General features: G+C 41.7%; 1 protein-coding gene across 1 annotated transcript; it reads right to left on the reverse strand.

The window, feature by feature from the left end:
• Positions 1 to 18759: 18759 nt before the first annotated feature.
• Positions 18760 to 21849, reverse strand: LOC109623645 (transmembrane O-methyltransferase homolog). The gene is made up of 4 exons (XM_069531958.1): positions 21618 to 21849; positions 20461 to 20759; positions 19316 to 19512; positions 18760 to 19236 (listed from the first exon to the last, which is right to left on the reverse strand). The coding sequence occupies exons 2-4, from the start codon at positions 20714 to 20716 to the stop codon at positions 18928 to 18930; spliced, it is 762 nt and encodes a 253-aa protein (XP_069388059.1). The 5' UTR covers positions 20717 to 20759; positions 21618 to 21849; the 3' UTR covers positions 18760 to 18927.
• Positions 21850 to 22468: the final 619 nt, after the last annotated feature.

Genomic DNA, 22468 nt, shown 5'->3' on the forward strand with positions numbered 1-22468 from the left:
AATTTGGGGAAAACTCAGATGAGCAGTTTGTGTTGAGATGAAACACACCGAGCTTGTATCTGTGTTGGAAATGCATTTTCAATTCTTGAGCATTAAACATTTGGATGCAAGAAGCAGAGTCGGGGTTAAAGGATGTTTTTATATCTATAAACAGTTTATTGTCTATTTTGAACACGTCTGACCCCCGACAGCCTCCAACTGCGTTCCCCGTATTAAAAAGGCCAAAACTAATTTTCTGGACATTTTACAACGTTCATGTCTAAAAACAGCTTCTGAGTCAGGTTTGGTTTTGTCAACTACTCCTTTTATTGGAATAGATGGTTTAAAGGGACTCAATTTAAAGTTGTCCTTTAAATAACCAGCATTTACTTTATTACCGTTTGAGTTCGAAATATAGATCTGAATTATTATTAGATTTCCAAATAACTTATGCAGCATTAAGCAGAAAAGAAAAACCATTAACAAAGAATCCATAATTCTATAAACCAGCAATTCTCTTCCTGCACAAATCAGATTACCAGTGCAGGCGCTCTGTTTCGTATTTTTTGGACTCTTATACAGACTCATTTGCATCTGCAGCCGCAACATAAATGTCAAACTGCACTCTCTGGCTCATTAATAATAAAATGGAACATCTAGATCCCAAGGCTTGTGTGGCATTTTTGGCAATTAACGGACTGAATGTTGTAATTTCAAATGCTGCCCTTAGGGGTCCAATATGCATATGATAAATATTTAAATGAAACCACAGTCAACAATCAGCCTGGGAGAGCCCGATTTAGGCAGCGGTTATTTAGCCAGTGTCAGTCACTATGAATCTTTAACTGGGAACCTGCTCTTTCCCTGTAGCGAGGCACGGTTCATAAATGTGTATAGATGGACTCTCATCTGCATATTCCACCGCAGAAGAATATTTAAGGCTTAAATGAGTAGTAAATTAACTCCAGCTTCTGTTTTCATTTTAAAGTGGAAGTGCACTTTATTATTTGTTGTAGTAAGTATGTATTTTTAGTATTTTCATCAGCGTCACCTTCACAGAGTCGCTGCTCGATGTAACCACCCAATGTTCCCTGGAGTAAATCATGCTTCCAACCAATTTAAGGATTTTAACAAGTGTCTAGCTGCATCTGTCTCCCAGACAACGTGTTATTTATATAACAGTGGCATGTTAGATGATGTAACGTGGTGACGGTGTCGCACACTTCCAAGTGATTATTTACACATCACGTTTAAACAGAAGCGTGTTTAACGCAGGGCCGTCGCTACAGGGGAGGTGAGGGAGGCAGTCTCAAGCTGAGAGGGGGAACCCCGAGAACGACTTCATCAACGACCTTTAAATTCTGTGATCGGATACGTACAGGAGACAATGACAGCTTGGTTAGAAAATCCCTAACGAGCTCCTGCCACAGGTTTTCTACCAGAAACTAATTTTAATTCATGTAAATGTGATGTTGGTGAACGACTAGAACGCACGGACGTGTGCATGATGTGCCCGGGGTGTTGGTGGAGGATGATGAGGTTTGGCAACGTGTTTCTTGGCGGCGTGTTTGGTTCGGTTCATCGTTGAACCCCCCACATGTCCCCTGAAACATTCCTGGTTCAACATATTTGTTTTTATCATTTGTTCTCTGTGCACAAGGAACACAAAGGAAACCTTACATGTGGAAATCTTCAGCTCGCCCTGCAGACATTTGTGCAATATACACGTAAAAGCAAGATTTAGTTTCAGATTAACACATGGAACCCATAGTGTCTTATTATGTGATACTCCTTTATTCCACCCATCTAGTTTCGTAGGTGTAAATGCTGCGTGTGGTGCAACTTTAGATAAACAACAGACCCACTTTCGCTTCCACAAGTACCATGAAAGCATGAACGTGTATGCATGTGCGTGTTTATCCCTCGGTCCCAGTGGAGCCATTCCTCCAGGCTGCTGCTGCACATAAGACAATGCTCTTAGTCAAGATGCCTGTGTGAGCAATTTAAAACGCCGCTTACATCTTTTGTCTGACACTCAACACATAGTGATAGAAACATTATCTCTGCTGTTTACTTCCCCGGTGCCATCTCCCGCTCGGCCTGTGGGGAACACTTTCCTTCACAATAAAAATGCAACATGTAGTAAACCACGATTCAAAACTTTTTCATTTAATGTTTATAAACTTCATGTCTTAATTTATTGTTTTAAGCAAAAGAAAAAGTTCCACAGACTGTAAAGATGAACGACAGGACGGCCTCCTGGTGAAGTATAGATCTTAAACTCCACCTCCTCCATGTACGTGGATGGGTTTTAGTCCAAAGTAAAGAGTCAACATTCATGTCAAATACATTTTCAAAGATTGTCTCTGTTGTTTTAGGTAGTTCTTATCACACAGTGTTTTAATGAATGCACTGAGAACTAACTTAAAACCAGGGACAATTTTCCATCTGCTGCAGCCACAAGTTTCTTTTCAATGGTTTACTATTGGACAATAAAATCAGGGTTTATCACTTTTATCAAGAACGTATATAAATGATTCATATTCTCACTGCCAGTAAGAATCCAAACTGCATCTGATGTTCCTCCACGTCATTTTTAAACTCGTCTCTAACACCTTTGCCACTCAGAGAAAGAAACAAAACCAGGCAGCACATTACATGACAGTGCAACAGAATCCCCCAGATGAGACAGGATCTGTTTGACTAGGTCCCTGCAAACGATCAGTTCACCTCCGAGTCAACAAGCTGAGACGATATCTCGCTTCCTCTGCTGAGATGCAGTGATGGGCGAGTGGAGCTTGTTATCTGTGACTAGGACAACTTCAGTCTATTCAAACTGGGTCCTGTGTGTGTCCGTAACGACGCCTGTTGAAAAATACATGATTACATTGCTTAAGAGAGACAGTCTCATCTTCCCCGGGGTTTGTGCTTTGTAGATATTATCCATGTTTCTTTCACTGTCAACGCAGCGCTCATTGTTTACCCAGCGAGCATAACACAAAGCACAGTATGAGGCAGTGTACCCGTTCAAAAGATGGCAGAGGAAGCCAGAACCAACTGTGCAGTGAATGCCATTATCTGCGGTCTGCATATTGAGAGGCACCAAGGACATCAACAAGAGCGTGTTGTGTGTGTTGCCGTGCTGTGAGCTGCATCTCCATGCATTTCCAAGGGCACTGATGGAAATGCGCTATAGGAGCCCAGAGAAAGGAAACGATATTCTCAATAGGCCTCGGCTCGCGTTCGTTTTTTCAGTGAGAGAGACGGAGGAAGAGAGAGAGAGACAGAGGAGTGAAAGTGCCATGACCTTTAAAATTCACTGAGGAGAGGCGCTCCCCCCTCGGGACTCTCCGGAGCGCTGCAGCCTGAGGGCAATATCATGCGATTCCAGCGCAGTTTAACCATGTCAAGGGAGGCCTTCAGTGCGTAATTTCCAGTGTAACTCCCACTGAGCTCGAACAAAGAGGTGTTTTCTGCAACAAACACACACACCGAGTGATTTCATTGTTTGCCTCGCAGTCTTCAGAACACAGCAGCTGTGTGGATGAGAAGAATGTTAAAGCTGCTTCTGGTAAGATTTCAGTTCGGAGTGTTACCTGGCAGTGGTTTGAATCTGGTTTATAAGTCTGTGCACAAAGAACGCAGCAGAAACAAGAACTTCCATGAATGATTTTAACAGGAATTCACTGGGATTATTTATTATTTGTGAATATACCTGGAGCTCCTTAAAAATAAAGAAAACCATTAAACCTCTTTTTGCCGTTGATGATTTCCTGCACCACAGGGGCGGTCATATGAATTTGGTACTTTAGATATATGAAGGAGACTTTCCCCCCTGACACTGGTGGTAATGATGATGAGGGAAGAAGCACAAAGTTTGCACTGACGGTGGAGTGAAGTTGATGTAAGGTCCATGTGCCTGACCGATCAAACAAGTCAGTCCCAGTTGTCAGTGATTTTTATTGCATGGAATAACAAATTAAAACCAAACTATTCACAATCATGAGCATCTGAACATACGTCAGCCTGCAGACCGCAGATCGGGCTTTAATTTACATTTATTCTTGTCCTCGTCATTTCAGACTGTCGTTCCCATCTTCCCTGCAGGAACCTCAGCTGTTTCCAGTCACCCTGAGACCTTCTGTACGCCTGTTCCCCACTTCCCTCATTAGTTCCCTCTATTGCTCCACATATAGAGAATTCTCAGTCATTTTGAACCGTGCCTGCTTTGTCTGCTGCTTTTTTGACCTCCTGCTTATTACCCTTTCCCGCTCCCTTTTGCTCTTTTTCCTGCCGGTCCTGCCTCCTGCCCCGCACCAAGCCCCGTCCCCGCTTTAGCTTTAAATAAAGGTGAACTCTTTGAACTCCTTATCGACGTCTCTCGAGTCGTGCATTTGAGCTGTTCTGAGCCGTGACACTGAAAGAAAACGCTGAATAGGAGATTGCAGGGAGTTGCAGCAGCCAGTGCAACAATGGCCCAACGCGGCGTCCTGACTTTGGCTCTGTTAGAAACACATCAGCTGCTGTCATACTGAGCAGTGAGAGGGGCTGTGAGGAACCTACATTTATAATTCACAAAACAGCTGTAACTTCAGGTAATGCGCCAACAATCTGAGGAGTGGATCAAATATGCAGGTCAATATTTATGCTGCTGTAGAACCATGTCAATAGCGGTTGCCATAACAACAGAGGGTTGAACTTAAACTCCTCATACGCTGCCTGAATGCAAACACATAATCAAATACTGCCGATGAACCCACAGAGCACTTATTAAAATGTTTCAACATGAAAAACATACTGGGCGTGTTTGGTTGTGTGTTATTTAGTCCAGCAGGGAGACGTCCAGATTAACCAGCATCGAAACATGAGACTGACAAAGTGATTTAAAGCATCGAGCGGTGAAACAAGTGTTTGTTTTTTTTTAACACTCGTGTTGTAACTCAGCTCCGTTGTTTCCTCCCTTCTCCAGAGGCTGTCAGCTGCCGTTCACTGCTGTTTGAAAAACAACTTCCACACAGCCACGTGATTCATCGCAGGAAACAGTCCGTTGTAATTTACTGTGGTCAAAGCTTCTGTTGTATTTTTATCTGATTTTGACTGAGTTTGAGTGTTTTCACATTATTTACCAGACAGAGTTAACGGTAACAGATTTAGCCCCCGATCGTGTAAAGATATTACTACTTTGAAACACAATGAAGAACTGTGAACAACATAACACTGAGTCTAGAGTCTGTTGCACCTGTTTTAACTTCCTACCTCTCCTCCATAGGCTTTTCATTGTTGTGAACGTCAGTACATGTATTTATGAGTTAATTTTAATAAACCCTTGAAACTGAACTTCTGATTTGACAAATATTTGGCCCAATTTTTAAATGAGACTTGTGGCAAATCGTGGGGTTAAAGAAGCGTCTGCACAGCACAGCGGTTTTCATTATTATTATTATTATAATAACAGCGTAATTGTGTCTGCAAATATGTATCTGCTCTCCCCGGCGTGTCACCTGCAGTAATGCGACATCACGCTCACACAGAAAATCATTTTGCGTTCCTTTCCTTGACAGCGACACACAGCGAGGTCACCCTGCCTCGTCCTTTACTGAGCTATAGATATCGGAAAGTAATTACAAGCAGCAGATCTGGCGGAAACTACGCGGCGAAGACAAAGGGGGTGCACGGCGGTGGTCAACGTTAAGAGCATTAACGCTGCCCCCACATCTCATCATTATCTCCGCACAATCTAAAGCTCAATAAAATGCAAATCAAAATCACCGCCGCTCTCTCTTCGGGAGATTTATACATTAAAGTGCAGCAATAAAGGGAATCCGCTGAGGTTTAAGGTCATGTTGAAAGAGTGTGGAGTAATGGAATATAGAATGAGCGAGATGGCTGATTAAAATAGCTCAGCGCTGTGCACTTCCTCTGTTTGGTGTCAGGTGTTTTAATCAGCTCAGAGTCTGTGTGCGACTGGTGATTTACACACTTCACATGTACAGTATGTGATCTGCTCATCTCGTCTCATTAGGGAGGAACGTCCGTGGTCTCTCCCGCGTGTTCCTGTTTAAGAGACAAGAAGATGGAGCACGGAGAGCGTTCATGAGTCCATCGTTTCACAGAAAACTCCTTTAACCGGCGTGGAAAGAAAAAAAAAAAAAAGGGAAATATCCATATATTTATAACACTAATCTGTTCTGGTGAGCCAACTTTTATAAAAATGCATCTTTGATCTGCCTCAGTGTTGGAACTGTACACACATTAGCATACCTCCCACCCCTACCCACAACCCCCTCCTCTCCCCCCGTCCTGCATGGCCTTTGAGGAGCCATGCTTTCTTACTTTCACATTTAATCCAATTCATTATTGTGGGCCCCCCTCGATACACTCAGCTGTCAGGGGAGACAAAAGCCCTGCCAAATATGGATCCTTTTTTGTTCCCTTGGATTTGTGCTGCCCTCCCCTGGGGATACTGCAACCCCCCCCCACCACCACCACCTCCTCCACCACCTCCACCTCCCCTCCACACACACACACGCATACTCCTCCACTTCCACCCATTCAGGAGGGGGCGAAAAAAATAAATACCTGGGGCTGTTCATTGTGTCACCTCCTCCACGGGTAGAAAATGCAGAAAGGATGGAACTGAGCACAGTCACGGTGGAGGGCAGATTCTTTTCAGGTTCACGCTCATTGAGTCGAAGGAAAGACTGAAAGAAAGACGTTAGAAATTGATCGATGAAAATCGCAGAAAAGAAAGGGTTTGATTATGTTTGGGATACGTTTCTCATTTTCTGGTTTTTATATTTTACTTTATTTGATGTCATTATTTTACCTCTATTCAGATGTGTAACGTCTTCACCAACCTACAGTTAGATGCTGCTTTGCCAGGTTTTTTGTAGGAACAACAACTGGTGCCTGGGTTATGGCGGATTGCCTCACAGCAACATGGCTCTGGTTTCTGTGCGGAGCTTGTATGTCCTCCCACAATCCAAAGTCTACAGCCGTAGGTTGATAGAGACTTTATATGTCCCTGAGATGTCCTGACGACCTGTCAGGGGATATCCCGCCTCCCGCTCAGTGACAGCTGGGATCGGCTCCAGCCCACCTCAGGACTGTCAAACAGCAAGCAGTGTAGATAATGGATGGATGGAGCGATGGTTGAAATTGGGAATGTGTTTGAAAAGCTGAAATATTTATAAAAAACACTTGATGAAAGATTTCAACAGCAAAGAGACGAGAGGAGAAAGATGCTGTTGTCAAGTGTTACAGATTTAGGGTCTGACTGTTTTTGAGGGAAATGAATTCTCATTTTGCTCCACATCACAGAATAAAAGAAAAAAGCTGATTATTTATTACATTTATATATTTATATGATAAAATCACGCTGACTGCAGAACAAACGTTGAAACAGGGTCAGTGTGGAGTCATGGATGAATGAGTCGAGTGACAGAGGGTCAGACACAAACCAGGTTTATCTGATTTGCTGTCGTTTAAGAGGCAGTTTGTGTTTCACTCTGAACTTTCCCCCGGTGAGAGAAAACTCTTTAGTTTGACGCTGCAGTTTCATTTTGGTGCAGGCAGGATCTTTTGTTTGCATTTTGTGTTTTAGTCTGAAGAAAAGTAACTTTCCTGCCTGGAGTGCGGCTTCGTTCAAATGAAACAAATGAAGCTGGAACACCTTTAGATAACACATTTAACACATTCGTCCAAAAGAGACTCTGTCAGTCACTGCTCCTCAGTTTTATGTTAGCCCTCTGCAGCTGCACCGCTACCAATTACCCAGCGTGAGTGATAGGCGGTGGTGTGGAGAGCTCGGGCGTACACCAGGGTCACCGATGCTACGTCTCAATTAACCACACAGCCACACATGGGATCTGCCATGGCCCTTATCTCGTATTTATAGAGTAACACAGAGACAAACACAGAGCACCGTCAGGAGGCCAGACCCACAAGGTCGGCCGTTGTTACCGCTGAAATCTGCAGCTGCTGCTCAGGGAGAGCGACGGGGAAAAAGGGCTGGAGTGAAAAGTTTAGATGGAGAATGTAAGGAAGCTTTTGAAATTCATAGATGGGGTTCGGTTTTCTTGCTTGTTATGTTTTATTTAAATAAAGGACTTACTGAGGAAAAGCCGCAGCAGGTTTCTTTCACGACCTTATTCCTGTATGTGTATTCTTTCTTAATGTAATATCACTGATATTATGATATTTAATTCTCATAGTACAACTTATTTCTCATTTGTGTAATTCATATAAAAGCTGAAGTGTGAAACCACCGGAGTCTCCACCAGTTGCCTGGCAACCATACTATTACGACAGAGCTGTGTTGACCTCTTCACAAAGGAATAATTTCCTGAAGTATTAAACTATTAAACAGTTGTCACAGTTCTTTTGCTTTTGCATGATCAGCTTTTTGTGGAGTTTGACGACATCCCATTTAAATTTGCCACAATATTCATTTCATTAATTATAATAATTGTTCCTCTACAATAACGAGACAAAACTGTGAATAAACCCAGTTTAAAGATATAGAATGAAAAAAGGATTTATTAAAATGTCTGAAATTGCATCATATCACATCACACTTAAGGGATCACAATCAATTTCTTTTGTTTGCAAAACATAAATACAACTTCAGTGAAAATGAACAACCTGAGTCAGCAAGATTTTCTAAGTGAACGGTTGTGAAGAGAACAACTCCCATAATCCCACACTGCACCTCGTTAAACTCGATCTTCTGTTATTGTTTTGATTCAGATTCACCACAGGTCAAAGTTACATATTGTACATTTAAGCAACGTCTGTGACAACATGGTTTTAAACTGCCTGCACAGTGTGCAAATATTTCTTCCATCCATTTTCTACACTTTGCAAACTAACTATCCCAGCATGCACTGGGGCAATAGATGAGGTGTATTCTGGCCATGTTGAGAGTCAGTTACGGGCCTTTGTTGAAATATTAAAATCCCTAAATCAGTTTTATATTCATGGAATCTTACTCATGAACAGTGTTGTAGAGAATATTACCATGTAAAACTATATAAAGTACTTGTAAGCAGTGCCATGTACTGCACACTACTGCTGTACCCGTTTCATCAAAGAAACAACAGATGTTGTGTCCAGTAATAAAATAAATATGGCCACTGAATAATCTCCCTCCTGCACATGAGCCTCAACATAATGAGCCTCAGCAGATTAAAAACTGTAATCCTCCCGCTAATGGCTGTGGCATTTTTGTCTCGCTTCATTATGGAGATTTAATGCAAACAGAGGAGCTTTCAAATTACGTTTTATGACGAGTGAAACGCTATCAAAGTTTACATTAAGAGGTTCGTTAGGTGACGCTTGAGACTCTTAAATCTAAGAACCAACAGCAACAAACACGCAGATGCAGATTGGTCTAATTACAGAAGCGCGCGTCTTCCTGAACGTCCATACAATGGTGTCTGCGCTTGACGGGAAATGGCGACGTAACGTATGATATTGTGCAGCGGGTTGGAATAAAACGTGTTCTACCTGTGATAGCAGAATGCAGCGTGATTTCCAAATGTGCTGTGAATACTGAACAAGCTGCGACACAATGAGCAATTGATTGGATTCATATGCTGTAGCTGCCCTGTAACACACTCTCACAGTTACCTGGCTCTGCTATAAAGGGACCATGAATATGGGTTAGTTGAAGGATTATGAGCCGATGCAGAAAAAGCTCAGTGGTTCCAGCCACAAGTTGTTGTGTTCAAAGTGTTTATGTTTCATCAGAGCAATTTTCACATGTGACAGAAAGACAAAGACTTGTGACCGGGTCGATTCACCGGGGGGCGAGTCCTCCAAGCTCAAGGACCATACTTGTCCCTACGTGTGGATATGAGCTATTGAACGTATCCAGCGGCCGTAAACCACTTAGTAAGTAAAAGAAAGTACTAAGTATATAAAGATGGACGATGCATCTCCACTACTTCAGTAATGAAGCTGAAATGTCCTGGGTAGTTTACAGTTTTGACGTCATTTGGAGACACAGTCGACGCAGACGTGATCTTGGTGTGCAGCCGTGGACTCAATGTCCCGCCTATACATGGGCTCGACCAATCGCAAGCGAGACTCAGCTGCCAATCATGACGTTTCACTTGAGTGGCTCTCAGTAGAGCGTATACCTCCATCTTAAATTCAGTCAAGAAGCTTTGAATGAACAAACATCATTGTGATAAGAACTACCTTCTTTTGATCGTATCCCATCTACCAACATGGAGGAGGAAAGGTTTATGACCTATACTGGAGCCAGTCGGGGAAAAAAATCTCTTCTGAAAATGACATTACATTTAAAAGCATTAAAACTCATTGTTAAAACAATTAGGCCTAATGCTCTGTGTGCTATTTCATGATCCACCATTTTGTTTGTGCAAACGAGTTCTATTTAATTTAAGATTAATCTTTTAGCGCGTCATTATGTGCTTTGATGAATTCAACCAGCTTTTGTTCGTTAACCTTCGAGTGCATTAATAAAGGCACTAAATGTGCTTTGGGACATTATCACTGCCGAATGCATCATCCCATCAGCTGCATTTGTGTTGTGACAGGAACATTTAGTGTCGGCAGTAAAAACTGTAGTGACACAAAGACAGCACCTCAGAGAATATACAAAGATCAAGTAATTCATAACCCTGGGTGCTGTAAAATGCGGCACCATCTCTTGGTCAACAAAAATAAGTGGTGCTTAGATGCAGGTTACACATAAAATTTCACAATAGATGACTTTAGGTTCCTGGTTTGACATCTACTAATAGTAGCTCAAAATGTTTTCAGGGTATAAGTGCATTAATTCATTAAAACGTTTATTTTTGTGTCCACCTCTACTTGATTATAGCAGAGCCTGAGATACTGCAGCCGGGTGACCTTCTACCTCCCAGCAGCACAGAGGAGAGAGGAAATAGGAGAAAAGGTATTCGGTTTTAAACTGGCCTTGACAGGTCTGACTTTTCAAAAGGAAGAAAAAGCACTCGCCTGATGAAATGCTGCAAGAGAGAAAAGAACAAAGCATTTGGTGCTTTCATTTATTTAAAATCCCAGTTTAAAAAAAAAAGAGAAAAGTCAGCAAGTGAAAAAATGGGCAGGGTTTTTTTTTTGAAGGGACCACGCAGAAAGAACAAAGCAGATGCTAACACGTCAGGACGACAGGATGCAGCCAACAACACATTATTCTCACCATCTGCCGGTAGCACAAGCATTTAAAGTGCTATCGCAGATACTCTACTGGAGGTTCAGTCCACCCACGAATGGCTTTAATGGTGTGAAATGTGCCACAGTGCAGTAACACTTGCAGTGATGTACAGACCTGTCAGGAAAATCTCCAAAATCAGGTCAGTTTTGCACTCGAGGCAAAAGGACAACTCTGCCCCAGACTGATTTAATCAGGGTCTGATTTACAACCTCTAACCACTTAATGTCTCACTGCCACGTTCACATCATACGCTCATTTGTTTTCCTATCAAAGAACGACAGTAAATCTGTGGAGACCAGGAAACTTTCTGATCAGGAAAGTCTTTCTCCGCTGCTCTCAGAAAATGTAATGTCCACGAAAATAGGAGGAAGAGAGTAAATCAACGGTTATTGGACCAAACACTTCGCTGCAACTCGTCACATGATGTTTTGGTATAAAGACAAGATCCTTGACAACTTATAACCAGCAGTTTCTTTTGCTTTTAATTCCTCAAGGAATAATACATTATCTCAAGGAACTCAACATAGAAGTTCAAGGTCATAGAATTTCGACCGGTTCCCAACAAATGGAGAAATTGAGGAAACAAATGCAGAGAGTAGTTTCTCAGCAACCTTCTGAGACAGGATGTTCCTAACTTCCATAATATGAGACGTTCCTGAAGTTGAACTAAGGTATTAGATTCATCAGGCTTCGTAGAAATGCACAGCTGGGTGTCGTCTGCGTAACCATGGAAGTGTACGTGGCGCTTTCTGAGGATTTTGCCTAAAGGAAGCATATGTAATGAAAACATTATCGGTCCAAGGACCGAACCTTGTGGGACTCCTTGACTAACTCGTGTGTGCATGAAGGAGTCATTAATAACATTGACAAATTGGAATCTAGCTGATTAATGTGACTTTAACCAGCCTGAAGCTGTTGCTTCCTTCCCTCTGTGTCAAATACATTACAAGTCCATTAACTGATGTCATGAAAAGGTCATCAGTCACTTTTACCAGAGCTGTTTCTGTTTCTGACTGAAACACAACCGTCATTTAAAAAACATTTCTGCAGCTGTCATCTCCACGGCCTCTGTAATAATCCACTAATGGTCAAGTTTCACAGTAACATACTTAATGCATCAGATCACACTCTGACTCACAGTCACAGACGAGCGCAGATCCAGCCAACATTCTCACACACTCTCCCACACACACACACACACACACACAAACACACACACACTCACACACACCTGGACTCGCACTAGTAAACAAAGACCTGGAGCAGAGCCAGCAGCTCCATTGTTTGAGATTTGATCAGCTGTGCTGCTGCTGTGACCCAAACCCATTCTGTGCCCTAATGAAAAGTCCATTTGGAAGAGGAGCAGTGTTGCCTCCTCTTCTCATGTGGGCTTATAGAACCTCTACACCAGGGGAAGGAGGAATCGCTTGTCCTCCATTCTCAAATGAAGCGACAGAGGCCTTGTCGATGCATCAGATTAGAGATTCTGAGCAGCCATTAGCAGCCGTGTGCGGGGAAATCACATTAAATGCAGCAGATAGGACGGACGGTGAGAAGGAAGAAACACAGAGCGCCCCGGAAGGGAATTTCTAACCATTAGAGATTCTTAGCGATGGACTCGATTCATGTGTTGGTCAAATATGAAAGAGAAATTCTATTTAAATTTCAAATAATACTCTGCTGCTAGCAACTACCATGAAAACAGTCAGGCATCACATGATGCCTATTCTGCCTCCAGCCTTAATATATCTGTGGCTACTTCAGCAGTAATAGACTCATGGGAAATAAACTCAGTGGCTCCGTTTGCTCCACCCATGACACTGTTGGAATAACTATTCATTTTGAAACAAGGTTATTATTACCTGCTCTTCGGGGGCATGTGAGGCGCATGTTGGAGGATTTTCTTTTGCTAAATTCGGTAAATATTAGATTAGGTTCTTCAGGGAAATTTGCAGGAGTCAAAGAAATTACCGTTTAACTTTTTGATTGGTGATTAAAACCAGCATCACTGTGCACCTCGTACATGATAACGGTTTCTAGAATTAGAATTAAAACATTTATTCAGGCATGGGGGGTGGGGGTCATATTCACATATATTCAGATATTCAAATTTATTCTAAAAAAAATTGTCATGTATTATTTTTTTCAAATTAGATTTTTGGAAGTTCCAGCACTAGACGCTAAATACTAGTATGAAGTATTGTCATGGTAAACATGTATTACTGTTATTATATTAGATACTAGCATTCAGCTAAAAGCACCACTGTACTTTGTGTACAGCACAATCTGCCTGTAAAGACTCGTATGTTGACATTTTCAAAGTCTGGTGAATGTGCCCTGAACATTTTAGTCAAATAATCATTTCCTCTGCTCTCCTGTGAGAATCCTTCAGTGGCTGTTCATTTCTTATTTCCCAGGTAACTTATAGATCAGTGTGTGTGTGTGTGTGTGTGTGTGCTGAGATCGAAACGTCCTGAGTGGGCTTCCAAAGGTTGATGATGCAGAAACACAACTGATCCATTAATAAAACAGTCGGGTCCGATCCATACAGAACAAGAAAATGAACATTGGGCCACATGTATTCACACACACACACACACACACACACACACACACACACACACACACACACACACACACACACACCATATAGGCACACAATTACAAGTGCTTGCATAATATATAAAAGGTCAATGATAATAAGATGTTCTGTCAATGTACGTTTATTGGAGTAATTACACTTGTCCCATCTTTTCACCAGGAATATTCCCCGTCCACCTCCCTCATCGACCCTCTCTGTCTGTCCTGGAGGCTTTATCTCTCTGCTCCTCTCTGCTCCTCTCTGCTCCTCTCTGCCATGTGGACCTTGTCACAGGAGAAAGTGGTTTTGCAAATCTTGTCATGATTTTACACTCACTGAGCTTTATTAGGAACACGTTCACCTATCTGTTCATAGATAAAGTCATTCTGATTTCTTTAATATCAGCATTAACTGATATTGACAGAACCACAAAATACCATCTTTTCTTTTCTTTTGTGGAGTTTGACTTCAGGTGCAGGTGTTGTGCATCAATCTGGCTCCAGCTTTAAATAAGCACCCAGTACTTTGTAGTAAACCTCAAAAAACAAATGATGAACCTGGTTCTTTCTGTTATTTCCCCTCCAGCCTCCTTTTCCACTGGCTTCAGCTGCTGCTCCTCTAAAATTCACTTACTTTAAATCACCTTTTTCGCACAGCAAAGAGATTTATTCATGTATTTAGCATCAGAGTGTATTCGGTGATGATTAAATTAGTTAAATGAACTCCAAACAGCATCACAAGATAAATCTGTGTCTCTAAGAAACCCAATGATGTCTGAAAACGTTCCCTCAGCACCAAACCTGCTCTGAAGTGCGAGACATGGACGGCACGTCTCAATCTGCCCCAAAAACGAAAACCTCAGCAGGAGGAGGAGGAGGAGGAGTTCTCTTCAAACCTCTTAAGACACCACATCCACAGGATGGGCTGCGTGTGTGATTGTGTGAGTTGCGGGTTGAAGTCTGGGTCGCAGGCAGGAGAAAGAGTCACTTCACTTAAAAGAGAGAACGTTTGTTTGAATAGCTGAAAGTAGCAGGTAACTAATCTGATCATTGTTTGGCTGAGCTTTTCTTTTCCAAGTGTGAAACTGAGACAAAGTGAACAGGGAACGAGACGTAACAGAGCAGTTATTTAACAACACTTGACTTCATCTTCATCTCACCCTGTCTGATGGGGTTTGTTCTTTCATCAGATCTACTCCACAGGTTTCCCCCTCAGCCACAAAGATAAACACATGTATATAAATTAATGCATTGTACTGATTCGTGGAGGGGAAACTCTAAACTCCTTCTTCCAAACCAGCGTTATAACTCAAACGGACATTAGACAGTTTAAAAATGAGGCTGCCTCTGCTCCAGAGATGACATGTGTGAGGAACAGGTGACAACGATCACGTGTGAGGACACAAAATCATTACACAACCCTGACATGAACAAAATGCAGTGTGTGTGTGTGTATGTGTGTGTGTGGGGCTGTGGGCGGTGGGGCTGTCACAGTGAACCAAATATAGAAGTCCCTGGTCTCTGGAGAGGCCGTCAGGAGTCTCCTCTCTACTCCGGCTCTGCTCACTCCAGTTGATGAACCAGACTCAGAGAGTGGAGACTAGAAACATGTTGTGAATCTAGATTGACTTTGTTTTTGCTGCTGTTACACACGACTCGCAGGAAAAAAAGACAAATTCACAGAAAGCTTCACAGACTCAAATGTAAATAGTTTGAGTAAATCAGTAAAATGTGAAAGTTAACTTTATTTTCTTTAATCATATCTACTTTATAACACTCAGCATTATGAGCTGATACATCATGAAGGCCAACAAATGGTTTTTACGATGTGAAGAGTCAAACATAAAACTTATTAAATCTGCACTTTAGGGTTCAATATAAAAAAGTTGTTGCTTTAATGTAAATGTATTCATTCATGTATTCATGTGTTTTTAACCTCAGTGATTTTAAACAGCTGGAAACTGTCCTCTGTCACTGTTTGATGCCCGGATGACTCATGTTTACACGAGAGCGTCCTCCGAGGAAAAGAAAAGACGGCGTCAGCTGTTTCCGCCGCCGTTCAAAGCTGCACCTTCTTTGAACGCGGCCTCCAAAGCGCCGCAGCAGCTGGAGGAGCAGTGACTCTTCTTCATCAGGAGCAAACGAGAGGATGCGGCCACAAAACCTGCAGATGGAGGAGGTCAGTGGAGACGACGGGTCAACGAAACACTGGACTTAGATAAAGAGAACTGGAGTTTTTAACTATGATCAAGTTGTGTGTTTCCTTTCATACCTTTAAATTTCTATACTTTTATATTTTCTTAATATGCATATTGAGCTCTGTCAAGGATTTTTTCTATGTTTTTATGCAAAATCCCCCAAAACAACTGAGTGGATTTCTAGTAAAGCTGGTGGAAGACTGTGTTGAGGGAAGAACACATTAGATGTTGGTGCTGATGCAGAGCTGAGGACGGATCTTTAACATTTTAAGATAAGTTTTCAACATTTCTTAGTTTATGAAATTCCTCTTCGATATGCTTGAAATGATGTAAAACACCGTTATGACAAATTCCAGCAGATCCGCCCACACGGTCAGGCCTCTTCTTTCAGAGCAGGATCGGATCATAACAGCCGACACAAAATACAAAAGATGAATATGACATTCTCTGCATAGCTGTGACACTGAAGATGTTTCTGTCTCAGATGTGAGTTTATGGTGGTGAATAGCCAGAGGTTCCCAGCAGTGTATTGTGGGGTGTTTGGGTATGAAGGGCCTTTGTGCCGGGAGCCTGGGGGCAGCGGTGCGTGGCTCTTTTAGGGTTTGATTTATAATTGAAAGCTGTGTTTACATCCGCTCTCCAGCCGCCGCAGCACAGAGTGCAGTTCATAGCCTGACGCAGGAGGAACCCAGAAACTGAAGCCATTCATTTTTTTCTTTTGCTTTGAGGAAGGGGCGAAGGGTTGGGTGGTCACGGAGCACGGTGTTTACATTTGGTAGTACATCATTGTGTACACTGGCGGTGCTCTGAAAGGACAGCAAAGGAAATGTTAAATCACCTCTGACAGCTGAGAAATTGACCACCTCTTGGCTCCAACACGTTGCATTGTGGGAGACTATCAGAGCTGAGATGGTGGTGGAAGCTAATGAGCGATCATTAAAGTCGGTCTGCTCGGTGTAATTACAGACACACACCGGCCATTCAGGGACTCGGCTGGTGTCAGAAAATCATTAAGTCAAAGTGCAGTGCAGCCGATTTCTCTCCAAAACAGGAAAATGTGCAAATATCAGGATGAAAATAGCATCAAGGGTTAACAGATACATATACGACTGTAGTTTCTCGTTATAGACAACCAGCGTGTGACTAGTGGAGTCTCTGTGAGCTGGAGTTACGTCTCAATCTTTTTAACCAACTCAAATATTTTCTAGTTTTCTTTTCCTTTCCGCAAATCTGGTTCAAGAAATCAATTCATCTCAACTCATAAAACTCACTGTGGCTTCACCTGCTCCTCAGAAGTTCCTATTTAGCGAGTTGTGTTTTCCTTCCACCAAGTTTTGTAGTAATCTGTTTGGTCAGAAAACAAAATCCAGAGAATTAAATCTATCAAGACATCAAGAAAATGTAGGTTTCTTGATGTTGAGTTCACTTGTTCTGTGAAAAGCCTTCGTATATTCGGATCGGTATTTTGGTATTTATTATCGGTATTTTGGATCCAATTATCCTTTAATTATACGCTAACTTGATTGATAATGATTCTGTAAGGCTCCATAGTATAAGTACTCGTTAGAGAGCAGACGTCCCTGTCAGTACTTCATGTTGAACTGTGATATAACTTTGTATAAGTGCAGTATCGTGTGTCAGACAGTATTCAGTGCTCAGCTAATTCATAATGAACGACCCCCAGTGGCATCCGAGTTTCCTGGAAATCAGTGTTTCTTTCCCTCAAAGTCGAACCCAACGGCAGCTGCTCCCCCGATGTGCAAACAGTGATCGTGTCTGAGATTATAAAGTATTCATGCAGCTCGTCAACACTCTGCCAGCACCATTTACATCGCTCTCATCCAGTTTCTGTGCATCACCTGACCTCCATGTCTAATTTAAACGTGCACACCCTCCCCCCCCCGACTCTCTCTTTTCCTCTGTCTCCCTTCAACTGCAGCAAACACTCTCTCTAAGTTTGAATAATTTCCCCCACTGCAACATTCACCACACTGTGACCTGGGGTCGGGACGCACCCCGAGGCTCCCTGGAAATATTGCATCTAATTAAATCGTGTTATTGCGCAAATATTATTTATTTAAATGCTGCACTAAATTGTCTCTAAACCGTGTAATGGCTTTCCTGCTGCTTTAAAGGCCTCGGTGGTGCCGTTACAGAAAACAATTCAGAAAACTCCACCTGAAGAAAACACCGGTTCCCCTCGTTTAAGACGCTCGCTGGAACACTGAGTCTCAGACATTCTGGCCACTTAGAGGAAGATTGCTGATGTTGGTAAGAAAAAGGAGGGGGGGGGGGGGGGGGGGCACTGGGAGCAATTTAGCCCAATAGTGTTTTATTTATTTAATTGTAAACACTGAGTCTGAGAGTAAATAACACAACATGCACAGATCACTTCACAGATATCGAAAGCAAAAGATGTTGATGTTCACTGAGCCGCATGTAAACTGTTAAAATAGGTGGAATTGTCCTTTAAAGGTCTGTGAACGTTTGAGTCAGACCCAGTTCAATGTGCACGTTTTTATTCCTTTAAAGAGCAGAGGACGCCATCAAGTGGTTATTCTGGGCACTACAGCCAGTGCATGTGTCCACCATGTTTATTTATGATATCATAATATTCACTTAATTTAATTTATATATAAAAACTCTCTAATTTCACGCTTCTATTTTCTGCTGTACACAGCTTAGCAGTTAGCACAGTTAGCATAAAGATCAGTATCATATAAATATATGTTGACGTATTAAATATTTGATTGATTCGATATAAATAAAAAGTCAACCTCCAGCACAACAGACAAATTCACTGTGTGGCAGTTTTATTTAGAAATACTGTGACACAGATTGTTTCATTATTATTAACTTTTTAATTTAATTATCCAAGAAAAAAAAACAAGCACATGTTTTCATCGTCCAGTTGTTTCAAGTATATAAAACTATTTCTTGACACAGATTCCGTCCCCTTCGACCTCAGCACTCGTGGTAGAAGATTTCCACTATGAATGGAAGCTCGGTCCTGACGCAGCAGGATTCTAATCTCGCTCTGACGTGATCCAGGATTTCTGTGAGACCTCCAGCTCGTCTCTTCCTGTCGATGAGGACGACGGAGCAGCCGGAGCGACACAGGAGCTGCTCTCTCTCCAGGGCCTGCAGGTCTGCGAGGTACAGCAGAGGATCATGGTCCATCAGCACCAGGCTGAACCCTTCACTCACATCAGGCTCCAGAAGTGAAGGCAGCGCTGGGATGGCCTCGGCTGAGCTCGACGTCAACACCTGGAACTGAGGACGTTAGAAAAAAATCAGTTAGATTTGAATGTCCGGTTTCGATGCCCAGTCTTTAATTAAAGCTTTCATGGACCTGATTGTGTTTGAATCCAGACACAAGGATGATTTCCTCCCCCAGCTCTGCTGTGAGGGGGTCCATCTCCACTGTGATCAGTCTGCCAACAGGGGGCAGCAGACGCAGCAGGCGGACCGAGCTGTAGCCACAGTGAGTCCCCAGCTCCAACACCCGAGAGGGACGCACACGCTTTACCACAGCATCCAAGGCCTCACCTGGGTCAGAGCAGACAGTTCTGTATAAAACCAGCCTCATCAACATCACAAGACATTTCAGAGACAGAGACAGGACAGGCAGTAAAGAGGAAACTAAAGAAACCAATAAATAACTGAAGCTGAAAAATAATACAAGCAGGTGTAAATCTGTACAAAGTGTAAATACACAATTTGTATTTGATTCATCTGGTAAACAACAAGCCTGTTTTTATTTATTTATTTATAGTGTAGTTATCTATTTGGATCTCAAATGCAGAGATAGCCACTTTATAATCGTCATATTTCAATCATATAAAACAATTACAGGATAAAAACTTGCTACTTGTTTAATTTAAACGATGCAGAATATAATAATCACATTAATTCCATAACTGTCAAAGTTATTAATATCATATAAACAATGGGTGGAGGTTGGTGATGAATATTAGGACATTTAATGTTAAAGAACCTTTTCTGTGATCTTTGCATTAAAATAATTATTGTTCCCGCTTTAAACAATGAGTAAATATCTTGTTGATTTCTGACTTATTTAAAATGAAAGAGCGCCCCTCTCTGGACACTTCATGAACAGCAAATCTCTGATGGCAGCAGCTTTGTTTTCAGCTTCAGTTCCTCATGTTCCTGCGCCACAGATGCTTTTTTGTGTCACATGTGATTTAGTGTACAAAACTTTTCTTATTAATTCCACAGTTGCTTTTGTTTCTCTGTTATTTCACAAGTTTATTTGCAGCTGTTTGAAGTTAATGAAGCTCTGAACATTTCTGCGAAGCAAGTTTTCCCAGAACTTTCCCAGAAGCTCCTGGCACCTGATGGTTTGAACCTCAGCCACCGATGCATCTCCAAACAAACCCCCCAGACTGTGTCAGACTCTGATCTGCACCTGAATTCAAGCCTTGAGGTCAAAGCACGTCAAAAACTTCAGATGCATTTACTTCAGTGGCAACTTACCGATTTCTGGACCAATGGATAACGAGGGGTGCGTCTGAGCGTAGAGGTCAAAGGTCTCCAGGACACTGTCCACTTTACCGTGGGTGCAGTTGGAGAAGACGAAGGCGTGTGTGCTCCTGACACACACTCCCCCCCGCAGCAGCCTCAGCACCCAGCCCAGAGCTCGGTGACACAGCCTGGACAGTTTGACGTGGTAACGACGGGACGCCATGACGATGGCAGGAAGCAGCGGCACGGAAACAGCAAGCAGCCACATTTTAAAGGCTGCTGGACAAACTCATGAAGAAATCTTAAAAAACCTGTGAAGACAAGATGGAGAATGTTAGATCCAGTGGATTCAGCCTATAATTCTTGGTATATGATCATATTGTCAATGATTTCATAAAAATTCACTTGTCCTGCATAATGTTAATAATATAATTATATTGTTATCATATATATATATATATATATATATACAGAATTTTGTAGTTATTTGTGCCTAAAACATTGCTTAATTTTGCATGTTCAAACTTCACTGTTTTATTAGGTGTTTGTAAAATAAGAGAACGTAAATTGCTCTTTAGCGCCACCTGCAGGTAAAATGTGGTTGATACAAAGCACTGTGGAGGACTGTTTTCAGCTTTTTTTCCCAGAACACCCTGCAACAACCTGCAGATTTCCAGTCATCCTTTCAGATATTCAGATTTCTTACATTTTAATAACTGTATTTTTCCTGAATGGTTTTGAATCTCTTTGGAAATCAACTCACAAGTAAAACAAAATAAGCTTTTTCCTACACGTGTGTACATGTTACACGTAAAAACATTATTTTGTGAACTGGATATAATGATGATGTGTTTGTTTCTGTCATGTAAAGAATTTTGCAGAACAACCATGTTCATACTTTTTCTATCAAACCAAACATGACACAATAGCAACACCTTTATAGCAGGAACGTTCCATTTCTGCAGAGATTCATCTCTTTACAGCTAATATCACAATGACTTCAGTTCCAGCTGTATAACATGATGTGTGAACAGTGGCCATATGCATCAAGGCTTTTGTGTTTCAGGCTAAATTAATAACAACACACTCTCTTTGTTCAGTAACAACATGAACACAAACAAGTGACAATGAAGGTTTTAATTGTGAAAAGTGCCAGAAGAGGTTCTCACCTTGTTGCTGCTGCAGCTTCAGAGTCCTGTCAAACACAGCTGGCTCTGTCACGGTGTCTGCTCTCAGTCTAATACACGAGCAACACGTGACAGCAGCAGAGAGTCAAACCTGGATGTTTGCTCCGAATCAAATCCTCAGAGAAAACTATTCAAGAATTTAACAAGAAGGAAAAACCACGTTAGTCTGATTCCACTCTCCAGGAAATAGACGCACTCAGAAGAGGCGTGGCTGAGTCCAGCTAGAAACACACACACACACATGCTCCTCCCCCTGCTTCTCAGTGATGCCGCGTGATTCCACAAGAGGGCAGCAGACATGTAGAACTGCATCTGAACTGAAAACCTTTAAGATGTGAAATGCATCTGAGTAATAAATAAGATAAGATAAGATAAGATAAGATAAGATATTCCTTTATTAGTCCCACAAAATAGATATCAGTGAAATAATGATAAACATGCAACACATATAAATGCAAGGGAATAAAAGATATGGAAAATATAAATGGAACAGAACTTAAATATTATACAGTGTAAAGTTAATGTGTAATTATTTACTGTGCGATCATGATACCACTGCACTTTGTTCTTCTACTACCCATTATATTCTGTGTTTTTCATATTTTATATCTTTTTTTTTTTTTACAATATTTCATACTTGCACTTTTTTTTATTTACCTCTTTATCTCTAACTGCTGCTGTAACATGTGACTCGGTCACTAAACTTTATCTTATCGTATTCATGAAGAACCTTTATTTTTCAGGTAGCACATTATTAACACCGTAAACACGCCAGAGCTACTAATTTCTTTATGAAGCCCAAATTCAAAATAACAAGAAATAAACTACATTTT

This window comes from Paralichthys olivaceus, chromosome 9 (assembly GCF_024713975.1).
Source record: "Paralichthys olivaceus isolate ysfri-2021 chromosome 9, ASM2471397v2, whole genome shotgun sequence".
Classification (NCBI taxonomy): Eukaryota; Metazoa; Chordata; class Actinopteri; order Pleuronectiformes; family Paralichthyidae; genus Paralichthys; species Paralichthys olivaceus.